The 17879-nt window shown below is 40.9% G+C and overlaps 1 protein-coding gene across 3 annotated transcripts in view; it reads right to left on the bottom strand.

Annotated features, from left to right (window-relative positions):
• Window positions 1–2966: 2966 nt before the first annotated feature.
• Window positions 2967–17879, bottom strand: part of PNPT1 (polyribonucleotide nucleotidyltransferase 1) — a 16141-nt gene continuing 1228 nt past the window's right edge. The window contains exons 1-29 of one of the 3 annotated variants that reach the window (XM_018077583.2): window positions 17807–17810; window positions 16991–17051; window positions 16585–16659; window positions 15872–15977; window positions 15500–15549; window positions 14967–15030; window positions 14834–14881; window positions 14014–14127; window positions 13614–13800; window positions 13392–13443; window positions 12799–12856; window positions 12575–12671; window positions 12374–12476; window positions 11632–11702; window positions 10982–11018; window positions 10187–10253; window positions 10000–10089; window positions 9643–9696; window positions 9430–9536; window positions 8760–8831; window positions 8610–8673; window positions 7712–7795; window positions 7152–7235; window positions 6399–6505; window positions 6231–6286; window positions 5624–5702; window positions 5191–5238; window positions 4798–4956; window positions 2967–4149 (exon numbers count right to left, since the gene is read on the bottom strand). In XM_018077583.2, coding sequence (XP_017933072.1) covers window positions 4801–4956; window positions 5191–5238; window positions 5624–5702; window positions 6231–6286; window positions 6399–6505; window positions 7152–7235; window positions 7712–7795; window positions 8610–8673; window positions 8760–8831; window positions 9430–9536; window positions 9643–9696; window positions 10000–10089; window positions 10187–10253; window positions 10982–11018; window positions 11632–11702; window positions 12374–12476; window positions 12575–12671; window positions 12799–12856; window positions 13392–13443; window positions 13614–13800; window positions 14014–14127; window positions 14834–14881; window positions 14967–15030; window positions 15500–15549; window positions 15872–15977; window positions 16585–16659; window positions 16991–17047 — 2187 coding nt within the window. In that variant the 5' untranslated portion in view covers window positions 17048–17051; window positions 17807–17810 and the 3' untranslated portion in view covers window positions 2967–4149; window positions 4798–4800. Of the gene's footprint in view, window positions 4150–4797; window positions 4957–5190; window positions 5239–5623; window positions 5703–6230; window positions 6287–6398; window positions 6506–7151; window positions 7236–7711; window positions 7796–8609; window positions 8674–8759; window positions 8832–9429; window positions 9537–9642; window positions 9697–9999; window positions 10090–10186; window positions 10254–10981; window positions 11019–11631; window positions 11703–12373; window positions 12477–12574; window positions 12672–12798; window positions 12857–13391; window positions 13444–13613; window positions 13801–14013; window positions 14128–14833; window positions 14882–14966; window positions 15031–15499; window positions 15550–15871; window positions 15978–16584; window positions 16660–16990; window positions 17052–17218; window positions 17234–17806; window positions 17811–17879 lie in introns of those variants that run through there. The other 2 variants (XM_018077584.2, XM_018077581.2) reach the window with 2 other exon arrangements.

The raw sequence follows: 17879 nt of genomic DNA, 5'->3' as shown, positions 1-17879 counted from the left end.
CCCCCCCCACGCCACAGAAAGTGCCACCCACAACCGTGACACAATGACGGGCGAGCTCCACAGCCCGGCCACGATAAATTTAAACGGCGCACGAAACACAAACATTGCGTTTCATTTTTAGAAAAAAAAAAAGTCCTTCCTCGTATCACAAAACAGCAGAAAGGTTATTCAGTGGCATCTCCTTACAGCAACAGCCACACTGTAACATACATTCTGTAGATGCCCTGTAGATCCCCAGAAAGCTCAAAAGCTAAACTGAAGTTGAAGCTGTCCTCTGAAACTTCAAAAATCAGAGAAACATGCTTAATTATCCATTATAAACACTACAATTTAAGACAAACCACATGCCAGGCATCGTGGTGTCCGTAAATCTTAGTTTTACACACTAAACACCAGCTACACATCTCCTCTGTGCTACTAATAAAAAATAAATCACATGTCAGTGTTCACGTGGGAACAGGGAAAAAGGGCACAAGTGATGCGAGAAGTCAAGCTGCGTGAAGCAGTGGGGACTTGGGGGAGGAGGAGAAGCTTGAAAGTGTCTCAGAACCCAGCTTTTGAGGCTCCAAAAGGAAAGGGAGATGGCAGGGCGAGTGCTCCTGAGGCCAGGGTGTGCCTCATTCCCAGACGAAGCCAGACTTCTCTGGCTCTTGCCTCACGGTGAAAGCAGTTACACCGGTATAGCTCTTATTTACAAGACTGGCATGTCTCTGCTGTAAGTTCGATCTTGTTCCAGAGGAAGGGAAAGAAAGAAAAAATTCACAGCAAAATATGCCACTCTGGGTGACTATGTACAACTTTTCCATACCTAAAAGAAACATTCTTTAGGCAGATTTAGAAAACTTGTATCTATGTAATATTTAAATCTCAGCTTTTGCCGATGTTCATTGTAACAGGCCTCTAAGATTTACCATGAATTTTCTTTGCAGAAGATGGCAGCTCTAAGATACACCTTTGAGGAAACTATCATTACACTTAGCTTTAGCTGTATATGAACATAATTTAGGGTATTTTCGTCATTATGGATAAATAAGTCTGTAACTATACAAAAGACCACGTTACACCAGTAATTTCACCAACAATGATTCGAGAGTCACGTTAAGCAGTTTACAGTGGGGTTCCACTCTTACCCTCTATGCATCAGTGCCTTTTTTGTATTACACAGACTGATCCTCTCAAGGTTTTACACATTGGGCATATTTCTGCCTTAGTGAAAACTCCATAAAAAGAAAATACAAAAAGAAACTAAAACCCCACTGGCCACAGCACACTGTTGCCTAAGGACATCTGCCACTCAGAAAACTCTCCCTCCCCTCTGCACGACTTCCATGTGTGCAAATTCTTATCTCACCTATCAGATCTTATCTATTGTGGTGAACAGCCATAGATAATTCTTATCTATTGTGGTGAACAGGTACAGAAGGAGTAGAAGATACACCAGGCAGAATTGGCATGAAAAACTATTTATCCTGTTAAGCTGTGAAATAAATCCATGATCCCTCCAAGCAATGAAATCAATGACCTCTGTGGAAAAACATCACTCCAGAACACACCTGCATTGCATTCACTCAGATGTGGGGCTTCTCTTTGCACTACACAGCATCCAGGGGACTGTGAGCCCCAGCGTGACCTGTCATCCATACCTACAACAAGCAAGTCCATTCTGGGGTCTTTGCCTGGAGAAGACACGCAACACATGCTAAAAGAGCTCTTATGTACCTGATTTAAGACCAGGAAAGCAAGATATCTGAATGTCTGCCCTGTAAGATGCACAGAAGGCAAGGCAGCATTTCCCACCGTGGTGGTGCACCTGCCAGCAGCTCATCCCTCCCCATTACCATCATGGAGGCAGTGATGTTGAGCTCTCTGCTCCTCATCAAACACAGAGGTTGTGTTAGGCATGCTGCAGACAGAGCAACTCATCAACTGCCACAACACGAGCAACAGGGAGCTCCCATTTTTTAGTTTTGAGAAGCAAGACAGACAACTCGTTCCTAAATCACTTAAAATTTCTCACAGTGATATTAAGAGACTGCACCACTCCCTCTGGCATGGAATCCCAGAAGTACAATTAGGCCAGCTCTTATGCTTTTGATAGTTCTTGTAATATTTATTGCTGGCATTTAAAGATACCCCAGCTCTTTGTGCCCGTGTGAAAATGTTGCCTCTGTCAAATAAAGGCATTTGTGGCCCTCCTGACCTGCTGTAATGCTGCAACTGCTCAGCTTCACTTTGCAAGGCAATTCCTTTCAATTAAAGGCACTTGTGGCCCTCCTGACCTGCTGCCCAGCTTCTCTTTTCCAAGGCACTTCCTTTCAAAGGCTCCATTTAAGATGGGTCATTACAGGAGCTAATTATCTGGAGCAGCGGAGAAAAAAAATAAATAAATCACTTTTTCAAACACGAAAAACCAGCTACTGCAGTAGGACTGAGCTGGCTCTGTCAAGCACTATTAACCCACCTGCTTTCTGCTCATGGCTGATATCACCTGAGAGCCCAATCCCTCCTGCCACGGTCCAACCTGCGCTTCCGACGGCTCCGGGGAGAACCCGGGATGTCTGATCCCAGCCCTGCCTTCCCTCCAGGAAGGCTCAGACCAGCACACGCTTTCTCAGTCCTTGGCTCCCATTGAGCTTCTCTCCTCAGGTAGGAGCAGCTGCTCTCTGCTCCTCCCAGATATTCCCAAGTGTGTTTTTTCCCCACCCCTTCCCATAGGGCCTGGAGGTTGTTACAGGTGCAGAAAGCCAGGCTGACTGTACAGGTTCTGCCACAGCAACATGAAAGTCTTTTTTCCTCCTTTATCATCCAACAAACAAGACAATCCCCAGCGCTCCAGGAGCTGATTTACTGGGAGCAGCACCAACAGGAGCCTTACAGAAATTTATTCTACAATAAACCTCGCAAAACCACTTAAATGGGGGAGATCGGGTTCTGAAAAGAGTTATCAGAAATGGAAACATCTGAGCTGCTGTTCAGGGACTTTAACAATCACCTACATCATTTTATTAACCCTATTCAGGACATGTAACAAACAACATAGCAGTCAACTGTCACAGTCAGAAATGACATCTGAATTCTTATTAAGAAATAACAGAAAACACTCCTCAAAAAAGAGGAAGAGATTGCTGAGGAAATATATTTTCCATCTTTCCAACCAATTTTTCAATCTTACATGATGAAAGACAACTACAGAGAAGTATACCAGTAATTTCTTTCTTCTTTAATACTTTAAGTTAAAATAATAATTAAAAAAGAATCTTTTTTTTACTGTACATCACATTTCTCCTCTCCCCAGTGCTCTGTTTTTTTCTTTCAGGAGGTTCAGAGCCCACTTGCCATCAGGTGGGAAGCTGATTTTCTTCTGAGTTCTGCATACAGATTGGTGAACATCAGAAGGACCCTCTTTGATTTTCACAGTCTGTACCCACAGCAGAAAAACGAGTCGTTCTCCTGAGCCCCTGGGAAATGTTTTGAAGTCTAAAAGAGATCAGTGAACCCACTGATGGAACATAATCAGTAGAGGGATTCCAACACTCTTAATGAGAGTGTTTCAGGGGGAAGGTTTATCACATCCATTGTTTATTCCAAAATAAGTATTTTAATTTTATAGCTTTAATTATATATTTTAAAATTCACTGCCTAACAGACCCAGATAATAACTGATGGTGTTTCAGCCAGGTTGTTTAACCCCCCTTCTGCTCAGATATTTTAGCAAGTCTGAACCCTATGACAGTCACAGATGTATTTATCTAAAACAGCATCGATCATGTTAAAGGTGATGCTTCTAAGCCTTTATGTTTTGCTCAACATTTCAATCCTGTACTCTGAAAAGCCATTCTTGCTTCTCAGATCCACAGTTTTATTTGGACTTGATAGTGAGAGGAATCTTAAGCACTGAAATGTCTATAAAGTTCCACATTCTCATCTCAGCCTTGCTACACAAGAGAAGAGCTTTGTTTCTTTCTGGTTTTATTTTAAAGGTTTTTAATCCATTTGAAGACTTTGAAGTTCTACATCACCTTTAAGCATAAATAGTGTCTATTTTAAAAATATGATTCACTACCATCCACCTGCAGATTCTTGCCAGGGCATCAACAGATTCTAGCAAAAGGTCACTTGTTATTTCCACGAGCCATCACACCTTTTTTCCTGAAAGAGAGAGAAAATACTCTGTAACCAACCGACATCAAGGCACGAGATGCAAAAACATTTCTTAAAAACAGCATTTCTTCAGTGAACTTTCATTTTTTCTGCTGCTGTGAATCATTCCTAGAAGACTTCCTCGAGTTATCGCCGGTGCCCTGTGCCTTTCCCTTTGCCAGTCTCACCGTGTAACTTCTCCTGATTTTAAGATGAGACCCCTTCCTTTTCCAGCAGCTTTCTAAGGACAAAAAAACTCCACACAAGTTTTGGGAAAAAAATCAGGCATAAGTATTGACAGTCCAATACATGCAGGAAAACTAAGGGAGAGCTCTGGGCATTGCATTAATTGACTGAGATCGACTCCACTAATTGACTTCATCAAGAAAGCAGCTTATTTTTCATTTCTTCCTCTGCCCTGCCTTTTTTTTTTTTTCCCTTTAAAAAAATGGTGGCAAGGTAGAGAAAAAGGATGCTGCAGATGAACAAAGAAGCTTGTTTTGGAGGAAGCAGGCTGTTTAGGATGCCTGGAACCGTGAAGGCGTTTGAACCAACTTCCAACACGCTTCCCATAAATGTCAAGCAGCGTGTGCACACCACTAAGGGGAGGTGTAACATGTAAAAATCAGATTGAGCCTGCTGATCCTAAGGCCTTGCCTGTCACTGGGATGAGGAGGATGTCTGTGGAACAGCCCCTCCCAGCACGATGCTGTTCTTGTCAGTCAGGGTTTTCAGCGTGGTGGTGGCCGGGGACTGCAGGATTTTCCGTGACAGCCTCATCCTGCCGTCAGTGGGATCTCGGCCAAAGTATTTCACCTGGTGAGAAAACAAACCACTTTTCAGACTGTCAAAGAACGTGGTGCCTACACAGCAAGAGCATGACACTTAAACAAGATCTATATTGGGATGATCAGGCCTTTAACCGGCACAGAATGGGAATCCAACACGGCAAAGTATTTTCTTCATTAACGCAAAATAAAAAACCTCACTCGAATTCTAAAATATGAACAGCAGTTTATTAGCACTTTAAAGTTAAAAAAATACAATTACCTGAATTTCTTGTCCAACTTCCAATCCCAGGGCACTGGGGTGTTTAATCTTTCGGAAAATAAAAAAAATAATATCAGAGTGATTAATTTTGTGAGGTCAGTGCTAAAAGTTCTTTCTTTCAGGAATTCTCCGTGCTCCATTCCAGACAATCACAGTGGCTGAGCACTACCTTAGGAACAACAGGTTTCTAAATGTCACACAGAGCCAAAGAACTTGGTGATGTGCACAAAAGCCTTGTCAAAAGGACAGTGGCAGTTGAGTTTTTGAAGCTCTAAGTCCAGGGTAAGCAGAGTTAAACGAAAGGGTGCTGCTAATCTAACAGATTTTAACCTGGAAATGGACTCTAGCACAACAGGAAAGTGTTAGAGCTGTGCTAATAAGTTAAAAAACAAATATATAAGTGTCCATTTGATACTTGTCTAAGGATGATTACCTTTCTTTGATCAAGCTGTGAATTATGAAGTAGTACTGGTGTCATGTTTGGATAGAGTTTTACCATCACTCCCGAATCCCTGCAGCAGAAAACAGCACAGTTACTTCAAAATGCACCCAGAAAAGCCTGTATTTCACTTTGCATGTTGTCCCCAGAGCAAGCATTAGGAAACTAATATACAAAATTTTACTCTCCCCTTCTTAAAAATCTCGCAGCAACCACGACACGTCTGCTCATTTTTCCTTAATTAGAAGTGGATGGAAATTTCCTATTTCAGGGCACAACATTTCAGTAATAGGTACCATTTTACAAGACAAATATTGGACTAAGTGGAAAGGAAATCTCTACCACCTCTTTCAGATACAAAGGTGAAAAAAGGCTTGAGGTTTTATAATTTGTAGAGGCATTCTAGAAACCAAACAAGCAGCAGAAATAAACAGCCTTATTAGGACACAAAACATTTTCAGCAGAGGAAACACCAGAAATCAGGCTGGTGACGTTGGCACCTGCGTAAGTGGCACGCTTAAAAATCAGTTATTTCACATCATATTTACATATCTGTGTAAATTCACTAATTTCTACTTCTACTCCAGAGCAGTTTTTATACCTTATTTCAGTTATCGTGGCTGTATAAATCGCACCAAATTCCAAATTAACTTCTTGCTGTAGAGGAGGGGGAAAAAAAAAAAAAAGAAAAGAAAAGATTAGGACAAAAATATTCCCCCAAAAGCAAATTGAAAACCCAAAAAAGGATGTCTGAGAAGTGTGTCCTTACATCATCTTTGCAGATTTCCCCAATAAACTCCCTCGCTTCGTGCATGGCGCCGGGCGTGGGGGCAAACACAGAGTAGGTCTCCTCATCCAGCTGACTCACAGTCACACCTCAGAAAGGGAAATTTAAGGAGAGGGTTTAGGGGAACGTTTCAGCAAGCAGCAAACCCACAGTCAGAAAAGGCTTGGAGAGAGAAAAATGATTTTGCACCGACTCTTTAAGATCTCAGAGTTTCAATCACTTGAAGTCATCTTTAATTTAGGCATTAAACAGCTTTATGTGCAACCCCATTCCAGATATTTTCCTGGATAAACTCGTGGTCCACATAGGAACACAGAATTATTTTTGTAGTCCTTTCGGGGTAGGAAAAAAAATTCTTGAAAGCATTTTGGGTTTTCATGAATGAATTTCCCAGAGATTTTTAATAAAACCACAGCTTTCATCAACAGCTGATGGAAATGACAGTGGTTTGGAGCCACAATGGTAAAATTCCTTGCACCTCCAGAGCAGTTTTCTGCCCAAAGGACTGCACCAAAGGGAAATAGGAATTTTCCTCCTTTTCTCCACCCCAACCCCCTGAGCAGCACTAATCAAGCTGGCAGAGCATTAAGAGTTTCAAGTCCCATTTCCCTGCTACTCTAAACACATCAACCTTTTCCCATTTTTACTTTGAGCATTGGAGTACCTAAATATACAAGTCTGAAACAAAGGGAAACACACTGGGATAAATCATCACAGGAATCAAGGATGTCTCACCGGTCTGTGCTTGAAGCTTTTTCAGATTATAACCCCCAGGACCGAGGAATCTTAATCTTTTTGATAATGGAACGTGGATAGTTTCTGAAAGAACATTTAAAGAGACTTTGAAATGCTAAACAGAGCCATCCTGAAAACTACCACAAGAAATAGGTCACATTAAGTCAGGTTTTAGTCTTCTATAGCTACCTGTAATATTTGCTGAACATGGATGTAATTACATCCAAGAGCTGAGATAAATGAAGACACAGGATAGACTTTGATGACTGGAAATTACCTCAAGCCACACTGCTGCTGACATGGAAAATCAAAATGGGTACAGGAGTTTCACAAAGCTTCACTTTAATCCTGTTTTCTGGTGTACAGGGAAATAGTGCAGGGCTGCCCCACATGGCAATATAACCCCTGCCCCCAAAATAACCAAAAACCCCCCATAAATTAAAAATAACCCCATAGGGCAGAGGCAGAAACACGTAAAATTCATTTTAAAAAGCTGGTTTAAGAAGTTTATTGTTAAAGAGGTTATCATGAAAGATATGAATTCACACCACCAACATTACCTACAACTGGTCCACTTTCTTTCCTGTTGGGTCTGGGCTTTGCCAGCGTTTGGTTCATGATATGTAAAATCTCCCTCTTGGCAGCTGGAGGGGAAGGAGAAGGAAATCAATCATTCTGTGCAAGCTTAGAATGAATTGATGCAGTTTTTGCTATAAATTAGATAAATATCTCCTGATAAAAACCTGCCTCCTGCCTAAGTGGAGGATGTCTCGTGGTGACTGAGCACATTTCAGCTGCAGCACAACAGCACAGTTATTGAATTTATGCACCTAGAACACCACATACTTTTTATTTTGGGGTATTCCTGAGATAAATCAGATTGCTGATAAGAGCAACAGCTTTGATACACAGGCCTGGAACTTCAGCTGAGCTGCTTGAAGTGGTGCACCACCGAGTAGGAATTACTTGTTCTTACTAAAATCTCACTGTCACAATCAAGTTGAACATTTTCCAACTAATTAGATCCTTATTAGAGCACGTGGCTTCAGTTCTCCATGTGCTTCAAGAACACTTGAGCTGCACATGTCAGAATACAGAGAGCAGTAAGTTACCCTGGGAAATACAAGCTGGATTTACGGGAAATGAGAAGAAGTTTGCTGTTCTTTTTATAGCATTATCCCTTACCCACAAACTCCCTGAGGTGACACAGACTTGTACTGAAGTTTTAAGAACTCACTGCTCAAGAAACATTTAAAAATGGGCCTGAAGTTACTTCAGAGTTAGTTTGGATCTTGTTTATTAAACCAAAGCCGTTTTATCAAGATAACAGCTTGTTTTTTTTCCCCACAATGAGAACAAAAAATGATTAGTTTATTACTTATTTTCACAAAACTTAGAATTTAATACAATTTATCATTCCATATGATAAAATGGGTGCAAATACAAATATGGACCTACTTGTGGCTTGCTGAATGGCTTCCATGACAATTTTTACTGGTATTCCTGGCAGTTTTAGATCAACCTTGGGAAAGAATGAAGTCACATCAGTATGTCAGGATAGCTTTTTTAACACCTTCTCAGATTTAGGAAGATTCAGTGTTACCATACCTGCAGGGCAGTTATTCCTTTATTAGTACCTGCCATCTTGAAATCCATATCTCCATAATAATCTTCAATTCCCTGCCAGCACAGAGAGAAGAAAGCAAACTGGAGTGATTTGATCCCAGTGCCAGGTCTCACTACACTAAAGGTACACTCTGTGTTTCAAAAAGTCATAAAATAGTTCTGAGGCCTTGGAATTACTTCTGGGTTTTTCTTCAGCCTTATTTTGCTGTGCAGGGTTAACCCTGTTCCCTTCTCTCCTTAGAAATTAAGAGCTTTTGTGGACTAGTTTCTGAACAACAGAACCAGAGTTGATTTTGTGCTGTTGGTGGCTGTATCACAATGTGCATTTTTCCTCCCCAGCAACTCTCCAAATGCTTATTCTCCATCCAATATATCGTGTTTTTCAGTAAATTATTCAAGAAATATTAACCTCCTCCTCCCAAAGACAAAATCTATTGGAAAAAGAAAGCTCACGAAAGCCTAATAACTAATTACACAAAATACAAGAAACGTGACTGGACATTTCTTGGAGATTTTTCAAAATAAAGGAGGAGTCTGAGAGACAAACCAGAAAACTAATATTTCCAGCAGCAGTATTTCAGAATTAACTGGGTAAAGTGTTACAAAAGAAGGTCAGAAGAGGTATTTTACAGGATGAAGCAGTAACACTCACCAGGATGTCTGTCAGCAGCCGATAATCCTCAATATCCCCCTTTTCCTGACTGCATTTGGTAATGAGACCTATGGCTACACCTGCCACTGCACTGGACACTGGAACTCCTGAGAGCAGCACAAAACAATCACATTTTTGAAGCCTTTGGTCATTTCTAGATCCTAAAACACACGACCCAAAGCAGTTTATCCTTAAAAGTGCCGTATTTTGTACCTGCATCCATCAGTGCCAAACTTCCACCGCAGGCAGAAGCCATGGAGGAGGAACCTACAGAGTTGGGACACAGGAAAAGGGATTAAACAGTGAAAAATGGGTCTCAACACAAGCTATTTTCCTCACTCTGTAGCATAAAAACGCCCCCAAATATTTTATGAAACTCATGATTTATGTTTACATCTCATACTGATACAAATGGAAAGGTCCATTGTTCATGACCACGCACATGCTTCTTATTTTAAGTCCTTCAAATAACAGAGCTATTAAAAACATTTATATTGAAATCTATCACCTCTAACCCGTTAAGAACCAAATTTAGTCTTTGGCACTAGTTTAAAAATAAAAACCCAATACCATTAGACTCTAAGACTTCAGAAGTAACTCGTATTGTGAACGGGAAATCCGGGGGAATAACCGGTTTCAAAGCTCTTTCTGCCAGCGCACCTGTTGAAAAACAACCCCGAACACTGAGTGATCCACAAATAAAAATCAGATGAAATATTAAAACTTGCAGCATGGGACTCTTCTGGCGTGAACTCACCGTGTCCAAGCTCTCTTCTGTTCATACCAGTGACTTTGCCAATCTCGTTGGTGGCATAAGGTGGAAACTGGGAAGTAAAAAAACGTGTGTGCAGAAAATTAACCCGTGTTTTTAAACACACGCTTGGAAAAAAAAGCCTTTGAAAGTTTTGGGGCATCTCAAGGTAAAAACAAATGAAAAAAAAAAAATGAATCAAATCACCAGCTGACTTTTATCAGTCACTTAGTTTGCAAGCCTGGATCAGTCCAGGCAATGTTTGGTAAATGTTTTACTGCCACAGAACAAAGGGGAATAAAAGCAGTAGCGAGGGAGCTGAGAAACAACATGACAAGCTCCCTTCAAATAAACTTGTCAAACAACATAGCAGGAGTGTTATTTCTGTCCTACAGATAATGGAACAAGATATGCCTGTAGGAAACACTCTGGGCGAGTTCCAAAGGCTGAGAGAGATCCAAGATGTAAAAGCACTTATTTACCATGCCAGCTGAGCACATTAATAGAATTCATCAAAAACCACAGTGCAGGTTCATCCTGATTTTGGCAACAACCTGCTCTTAAGGAGCTCACCTAATGTTAAGTTATTCCAACTTATACAGCCTTTTTAATATTACAAATTACCCAGTGCTTTTTAGGAAACCAGCACTTCTCTTCTGATCAATTCACACATGAATTAAAATAAATACATTTTAGCAAAGCTGGAGATAATTTATATCCTTGGAAGTGATCAATTTAAAAGCAAGCCATGAAGCCCTTCTGTGAATCATGCAGAAAGCTGTGACACAGTAAAGCTCTCACCTCATAATGCAGCATGAAGTTTTTATCTTTTATGCCACTATTAATTAAAAACAAGACCATGTCAAAAAATGAGCAACCAAACACTTCTTACATACAACAGGTAATTCAAGGTTACATTGTTCTGCCCACAAATGGACCCAGGGAAAACTTACAGATCAATACATTTGCTGATCACCCACAATTACCAAAATTACAGAATATGGACAAGCACCTCCAGGCCAAAAAAATTTAAGTAAAGTAGAGCTGAGACATTAAAATGTGAAAGCTCCCACAGTGGTGGGATGAGATCACTGAACTGGAGCTTTGAAGGGAAGGAGCTTCACTTCAGCCCTCAGCAATAAAAAGTGTTAAAAGCACAAGAGAGTTACAGTAAGAAATTAAATTTTCCTTGCTCTGTTAAAAAGAGAACACAAATATTTAAAATTTCTAAACCAGACTGGATGTTTCTTGTAATACTCTCCAGTTTCAATATTCCCTTAACACAAAATACCTGCCATGGTCTCTCGAGAACAGGCCACTTCCAAGTCTGATGTAACACACGTTTCAGTCCTAAAAACTGTATCTATGTGAAGCTGAAGGGACTTTTATCACATGTGTTTAACTGCTCCCCCTCTTCCTACCCCTGCCAGAACACCAGAAGGTGTACCTACCTCACCACTGTGGAGATGAGATCTGATTTGACACTCGATTCCAGGGAGTCGAATGTGACTGTACAAAGCACCTGCAACAAAAATAAACCAAAGTAAAAAAATAAACTCCTTTTAATCAACTTTTACTGTTTAGGAAGAAGCAGAAGGAATTTCAGCAACAAATAAGATGCCATCACCAGCCACTCCTACAAAGTTTCTTCCTCCTTTTCACAGACATTTATTATTATTCTGTATTATTAATCTGCTAATTAAAAGAAAAAAAACTGAGCTATTTAAGAGACTGGGCCAGATGCAGCCACACAGACCTGCAGTGGGTGTTATTTTTAGTGGGATAACAGGTAACAACACTCAAAAGTAAATCACTGTTTGCAACTACCACCCAAAATAAGTGCAATTAGTCAGATCAATGGCTGAATCTTATCGGAAAAGGAGCTAGAAAAACACAGGAGACCAAATCTCCAGTACAGTCTTAATTCAAGCCACCCAAGAGCTGACACTTTAGGCAAAGAAGAGAAAAAAATATCTCATTAATGCAATTCTTTGGGTACAATTTCCCTTTTTAGCTCAGGTTCTGTAGAAGTTCCTTTTAAAGGATTTCTCCTCCACTTCCCAACCCACACACCATTTCTACTTATTACATTTACATGAGAGGAAAAAAAAAGAAACTTGGCATTTAAATGAAAGACAAATCTGTCAGCTTTTGGTAAGTCATTTATAGTTTCTGGTGTTTAAATGGCACTACCTGTGTCTGACCCCTTTGAAATAAGGCTGATCCATGAAGCATTTTGAACATGTTCACCTCACATTTAATGTCTCTGAGGGAAGTCAAATCTCTCCCGTCACACCTGAAGGAACAGGGAGAAAACATGAGATCAGTGAAACCCATCTTGGATTAAAAGCTGGCAGATACACTAATTCAGCAGGAGTTTGACTGAGTGCTCACCTTCTATATTCGTTCAGAACGAGATTTCTAAAAATATCCTTTGAAACCACATTGAAGGATTCCATGATTTCGTAAGGCTCAGCCTCTGGGAACTTTTCTGGGGATAAAAAAAAGAAATTGCATCTGAAGTTGGAACACGGATTTTACAGCCCTTTTTACTGTAACTCTTGAGCAGTGCTAATTCCATCTAAGCACTCTCTAAATATTAAGAGGGCAGAAAATACCTTTCAGCTGCTCTTCTGTTTCCAGCCTGATTTTGTTAATTGCTTCATCTCTTGAAATCTAGAACACAGGATTTGCAACCAGTTAACTCTACAGGGCAGAACAACAACACACGTTGGGGTTTTGTCGGGTTTAAAGTTTTGTGGAATTCAAGGAATAAAAACCAGGACTGTCACGCATATTCAAAAATCAATGATCAGGTTTGGAAGGGTTGCAGCCTCTCCTGGCAAAGGCACAGACTAGTTGAGACAGCCCAGCACCCTGCCCTTGAAATGCTGGGGAATCCACCACTTCCCTGGGGAGATTATTCCAATGGCTGATGGTTCTCCTTGTGAAAAACTTCCCTCTTGTGCCCAATCTCCCAGCAGTATCCTGTACCTACTTCCCCTCCTTTTAAAAAGGGAGTCTCCATCTCCACACACTGCAAATAAATATTCTGGTAGATAACCACTGACAGAACGATTTATTATTACTGTTGCAAATATATGCAAGGAAGGAGAGGAGTTTATATTAACAGCAGCTTAAAGAACTAGATCTTACTGATTGAACTGTGATAGTTATTAAAAAATAATGATATAATGCCTGGAGCACTTACTTTGTCGTGGCTAGAATCTGTGAACACTGCATAGATCTTGTTAGAAGCAAGTCTGCACAAAGAAAAGAGAAAAGTTTTAAAAACACAGCTTAAAAATCCTTTATATAATTGAGGGGGTTTTTTTGGAAGACTAAATATTTGCTTTCATTAGAAGCACGAAAGCACCACATTTACAAACATTCCCAGGCCCAGCTAGATCTGCATGATCTGCTCTGAGCTTACTTCTTGGCACACTCCACGACCTCCTCGGGAGCCCCGAACAGCTTCTGCACGGTTCTCTTGGCCACGCCGCGCTCCTTCACCAGCTGCTGGATGCCCTGGATGATGTGCTGGGTGTGCTTCACCCCCACCTTGATGGCGTGGCAGAAGTCCTGCTGCAAGATGTTCTCAGCTGTTGCTTCCAGCATAACTACCAAAGGAAAGGGTAAAAAATTTGGTAATTTGCTGGTTTGTGGTTTGAGAGCAGCTTAGCTCGACTAAGGAAATCCAGATTAACACCAAACTGCGGGAATTTGGTTGTTTCTGTCGTGCCAAAACACAAGTTTCAAGCATTAGGAATATTTGAAGAGGCACCTATTTGATTTTCAAGCCCTCAATGGATCAAAATGAACCCAACACTTACCAACTTGGCTCTGTGGAGCTCCAGCGACAACCAAATTCAAAGCACTGGAAGCCATCTGCTTTCGAGTGGGGTTGATAACAGTCTCCCCATCCACCAGCCCCACCCTCACTGCACCTACAAGGAAAAACCCCAGGAAATTATTGTTCTAATGAGGAAGTTCCTCGAGGCATCATCTTACTTGGAAATTTATAGATCTAGCAGCAATAATTAAAGCTGTACGTTAATTTTAAAATATCAGCACGTTGAGTGTATATTAAGGACAACTGTGGAAGACAAAATTATCTGGTTTTGAATTACTTTTGGGTAGTATTTCTGGGTGAAGACAATGCCAAGTATTATACACACAATGCTGTGAGTCTACTGGGCTTTTTTTAGTCATTTCAGCACATGTTTTCTAGAAAAAAAAAAAAAGGCAGGTGACAGGAAAGTACAGTTAAATATTTGTTCCTGGTTGGGTCATTTCTTTTCCAAAAAAATATGCATAACTAAAATAATCTCTTCTTGAGTTCCTGGAGAAAAAGTATTCTTATCCAGCTATTTTCAAAACAATGCTTTTCAAGACTAAGCTACTATTAAGAAGAAAATAATTTATTGGTCTCTATACTCCACTATTTCTGCATTATAAACCTTTCCAAAAATTTATTTAGTCCAGGAAAAATAATCCTTTTAAGTGCAATAATCCTATCCATTGTAAAATTATTTTTAGTGCTTGGAATTCAACATTTAGATTCAGCTTCTCTTTAAAAAAACTAAAGCAGGAAGTGTGGTCTAGGTCTCTCATTACATTCAAATCATCCCTAATTTCAAGGTATTCACTTACCAATAGGACCATTCCAGGGGATATCAGACAGTGCAAGTGCTGCAGAAGCTAAAATGAGACATAAAAATGTGGATTAGGAAAAGTGGATCCGGTGAAATCCCACACAAGCAGTGATTCCTCCCAGCCCTCTTACCTCCATTAATGGCCAGAATATCAGGATCATTGACACCATCTACTGCTAAAAGATTACAAAGGATCTGGCATAAGATAAAAGACAATGAATAATTGTGACCTACACATTTTTTTATGAGCTGTCAACACAAAGCTAAGGACAGTAAAACAGAACATTCCACATATCCACACAAGCCCAGACTGCAAATGGAAATTTGTGCAGGTATTTAAAGCAGAAAGCTGACAAAAACCCCACTAACGTATAATATTGTGCCATATATCAAACATCTACCACTGGCCTTCCTTGCCTCTGTTTTACAGAGGAGATTTCAATTGTTTTCTTCTATCTGGACAACAAAATTTGGAAAATAGGATGTAACAAAAATCCCTTAATGACAAAGTAAAAAAGCAGCATTACACTATTAGAATGGTTTGCCAAGTGTAAACCCTCCCTGGATATTAATCAAAATCATTTTTCTTAAAGCAGTGCCTGTGTCATGTGAAATTTTCATTGTCCATGCCCCAGCTCTCCATTTTGGAGGTAACATGACCCACCTGTGTATCATAAAAGTATCCTCCTGGGAAGAGAGGTCTGATTGATCGATCTGCAGAAGAAATAACCAAAGTCTAAGAAGCAGCTGGTTTCCAGTAGTTAATATTCAATTTGTCTTGCAATAACCTGATCAAATTATTTAAATGAAACACCCCCAAAAAAAGGCAGAGAACCCAGAAAGAAATTTAGCATGATGTATACAACCCTAAAATTCCAATCAGGACTGACAAACAAGCAAGTACAGCTTTATTTCCTGACATTACCACAGAAACCCAACTCTGCAAACAGCAGTTCTAAACGACTGCATTTCCAAACACTCGTGAGAACATCTCAAAATATTTAAAAGACATTGTGACTGAAAGGTTTCAGCCTACCTATGACTCTGCTTGTAAGAATTTCTTTATCTGTGGAGCCGAGCTCTCTTCTCAGGTAGTTTGTAGGGATTCTTCCTGCTGCAGCAGCTTTCTGTCGATAGTCAACCTTGGAAAAACAGAACACATTCCTGCAGACAACTGATACTCACTGCAGAGCCACCCAAGCACTCAGAAGAGACACCTTATATATAATTTATAACACAATTATATTTTATATGTATTTTATAATCCAATCCCTTGCTCAGAGCAAAGTCGACCCAGAATTCAGGTGACATGTATGAAACAGGCTCTGTTCCAGGGTAGATCCCTGAGGGACTCACTGTTGCTTCCCTGAAGGTGGAATATCAATCATGGAATCACAGAATGGCTTGGGCTGGAAAGAACCTTAAGGATGATCCGGTTCCAACCCCAACCCCGTAGTTCAAATCCTTAATAATCACAAGCCTTTTGAGCCTCCTAAACCAACTAAAACAGAATATCTGGGCTTGGATGTCGTGGCAAAGTTCACAAGGTCAAGGCACACAAGCTCCAGGGCTCACCCCTCATCCACAGAGAATGATCCTACACATCCAGACATTTTATCATGAACTCCAGGGTCTGTCATTGCAGTGCATTCCTCACTCCCCCCAGCGCCCTGAACTCCTCCATTTAAGGATTCCGCTGCTAAATCTTCCACAAAAGATCACAAACCTAATGTTTTGGTAAGTACTTACCACTAATGGCATAAACTGAGACGGAGCAGGCTTGGTTTTGCTGACTGCTGTGACCATCACTGCTGTGTCACCCAGCTGGGTTGAAGAAAAAAAAAAAAAAGATAAAAAACCTGAAGTTACCTGCAAATAAAATAACCCCTGATGTTCTAAACTTATTCACAAACTAATTTATGAAAAACAATTATTCTTTGCAGGACACAACCCCATAAATCCACCCTTCATGCCAATATTTTTGCTTTTCAAACATAATTTTTTCCTATAAAACACAACTGTCTTTTCATTAGGGATTAAGTTGCTCCTTCAGTCTCTGTATCCCACATCTAACAGGCTCTGATACCCTAACAATGACTTGTAAGATGCAGAAAATTTGAAGTTGCACGACTTTTCACTACTTATTTTTTCTTACCTGAACAACAGCGCAACCATCAGCAAACTTGGCAAGTTTTCCAGAAGACAGCTCCATCTTTCTGAGGGAAAGACATAACCTGTTACTCATGGTGAATTCAACCAAATTCTCCAGCAATTCTGCTTTAATCTCCAGCCCCAGCTGCACAGAACAAAGGTTACACTTCACACTTCACTTCAGGTACAGAAATCGAAATTCTTTGGCCGAAAGTGACCAAATCCTCTTAACTTGAACGAGCTTTTGCCTCAAGTGTCCTGCTCCTTTCACCTTGAAGCAAAGCCTTGCAGCCACATTGGGTGTCACCTGGAGTTCCAGCCATTCCCTGGAGACAGAAGTGAATCACCACCGTTCCAGGTGGGATTCAGCCAGTGGGAAACACCCTCACAGGCACAGTGGAGCTGCCTGCAAATCCACAGAGCACCGTTTCCCACCACAGCAGCCTCTCTCCATGTTTCCTGCAGGCTCCCTCCAGGCACTGAAAAGCCACAATTAGGTCGCCCCAAAGCTTATCCTCTCCAGGCTCAACAGGATCACAGAGTCAATCAGGATGGAAAACACCTCTGAGATCACTCAGTCCAACCTAATAAGTGGACCTTGAGTTATTTTGCCAAGGTGGCAAGGTACCCACAGACACCCATCAGCATCTCGATTCACTGCATCCTTAGGGCTCGTTATTCCCGGATGCCCCTAAGGGATGGCCAGGATGATTCCACCCATTGAGGCTCATTCTCTGTGTGTTTTCGAGCCTATCAGCAAAGATCGCCATCAAAGAACATCCCTAGCTAAGCTAATCTGGACATACTCCGCATTTCGCACCCGTTTCCCCTCACGTTTGCCTTCTCTCCCCCCGGGACAGCCCCTGCACCGCCCCCTCCCCTCAGGGCCCCTC

This window comes from Manacus vitellinus, unplaced genomic scaffold, assembly GCF_001715985.3.
Source record: "Manacus vitellinus isolate BGI_N305 unplaced genomic scaffold, ASM171598v3 scaffold_38_pilon, whole genome shotgun sequence".
NCBI classification, from domain to species: Eukaryota; Metazoa; Chordata; class Aves; order Passeriformes; family Pipridae; genus Manacus; species Manacus vitellinus.
This window is presented reverse-complemented; position numbering and strand designations above follow the sequence as displayed.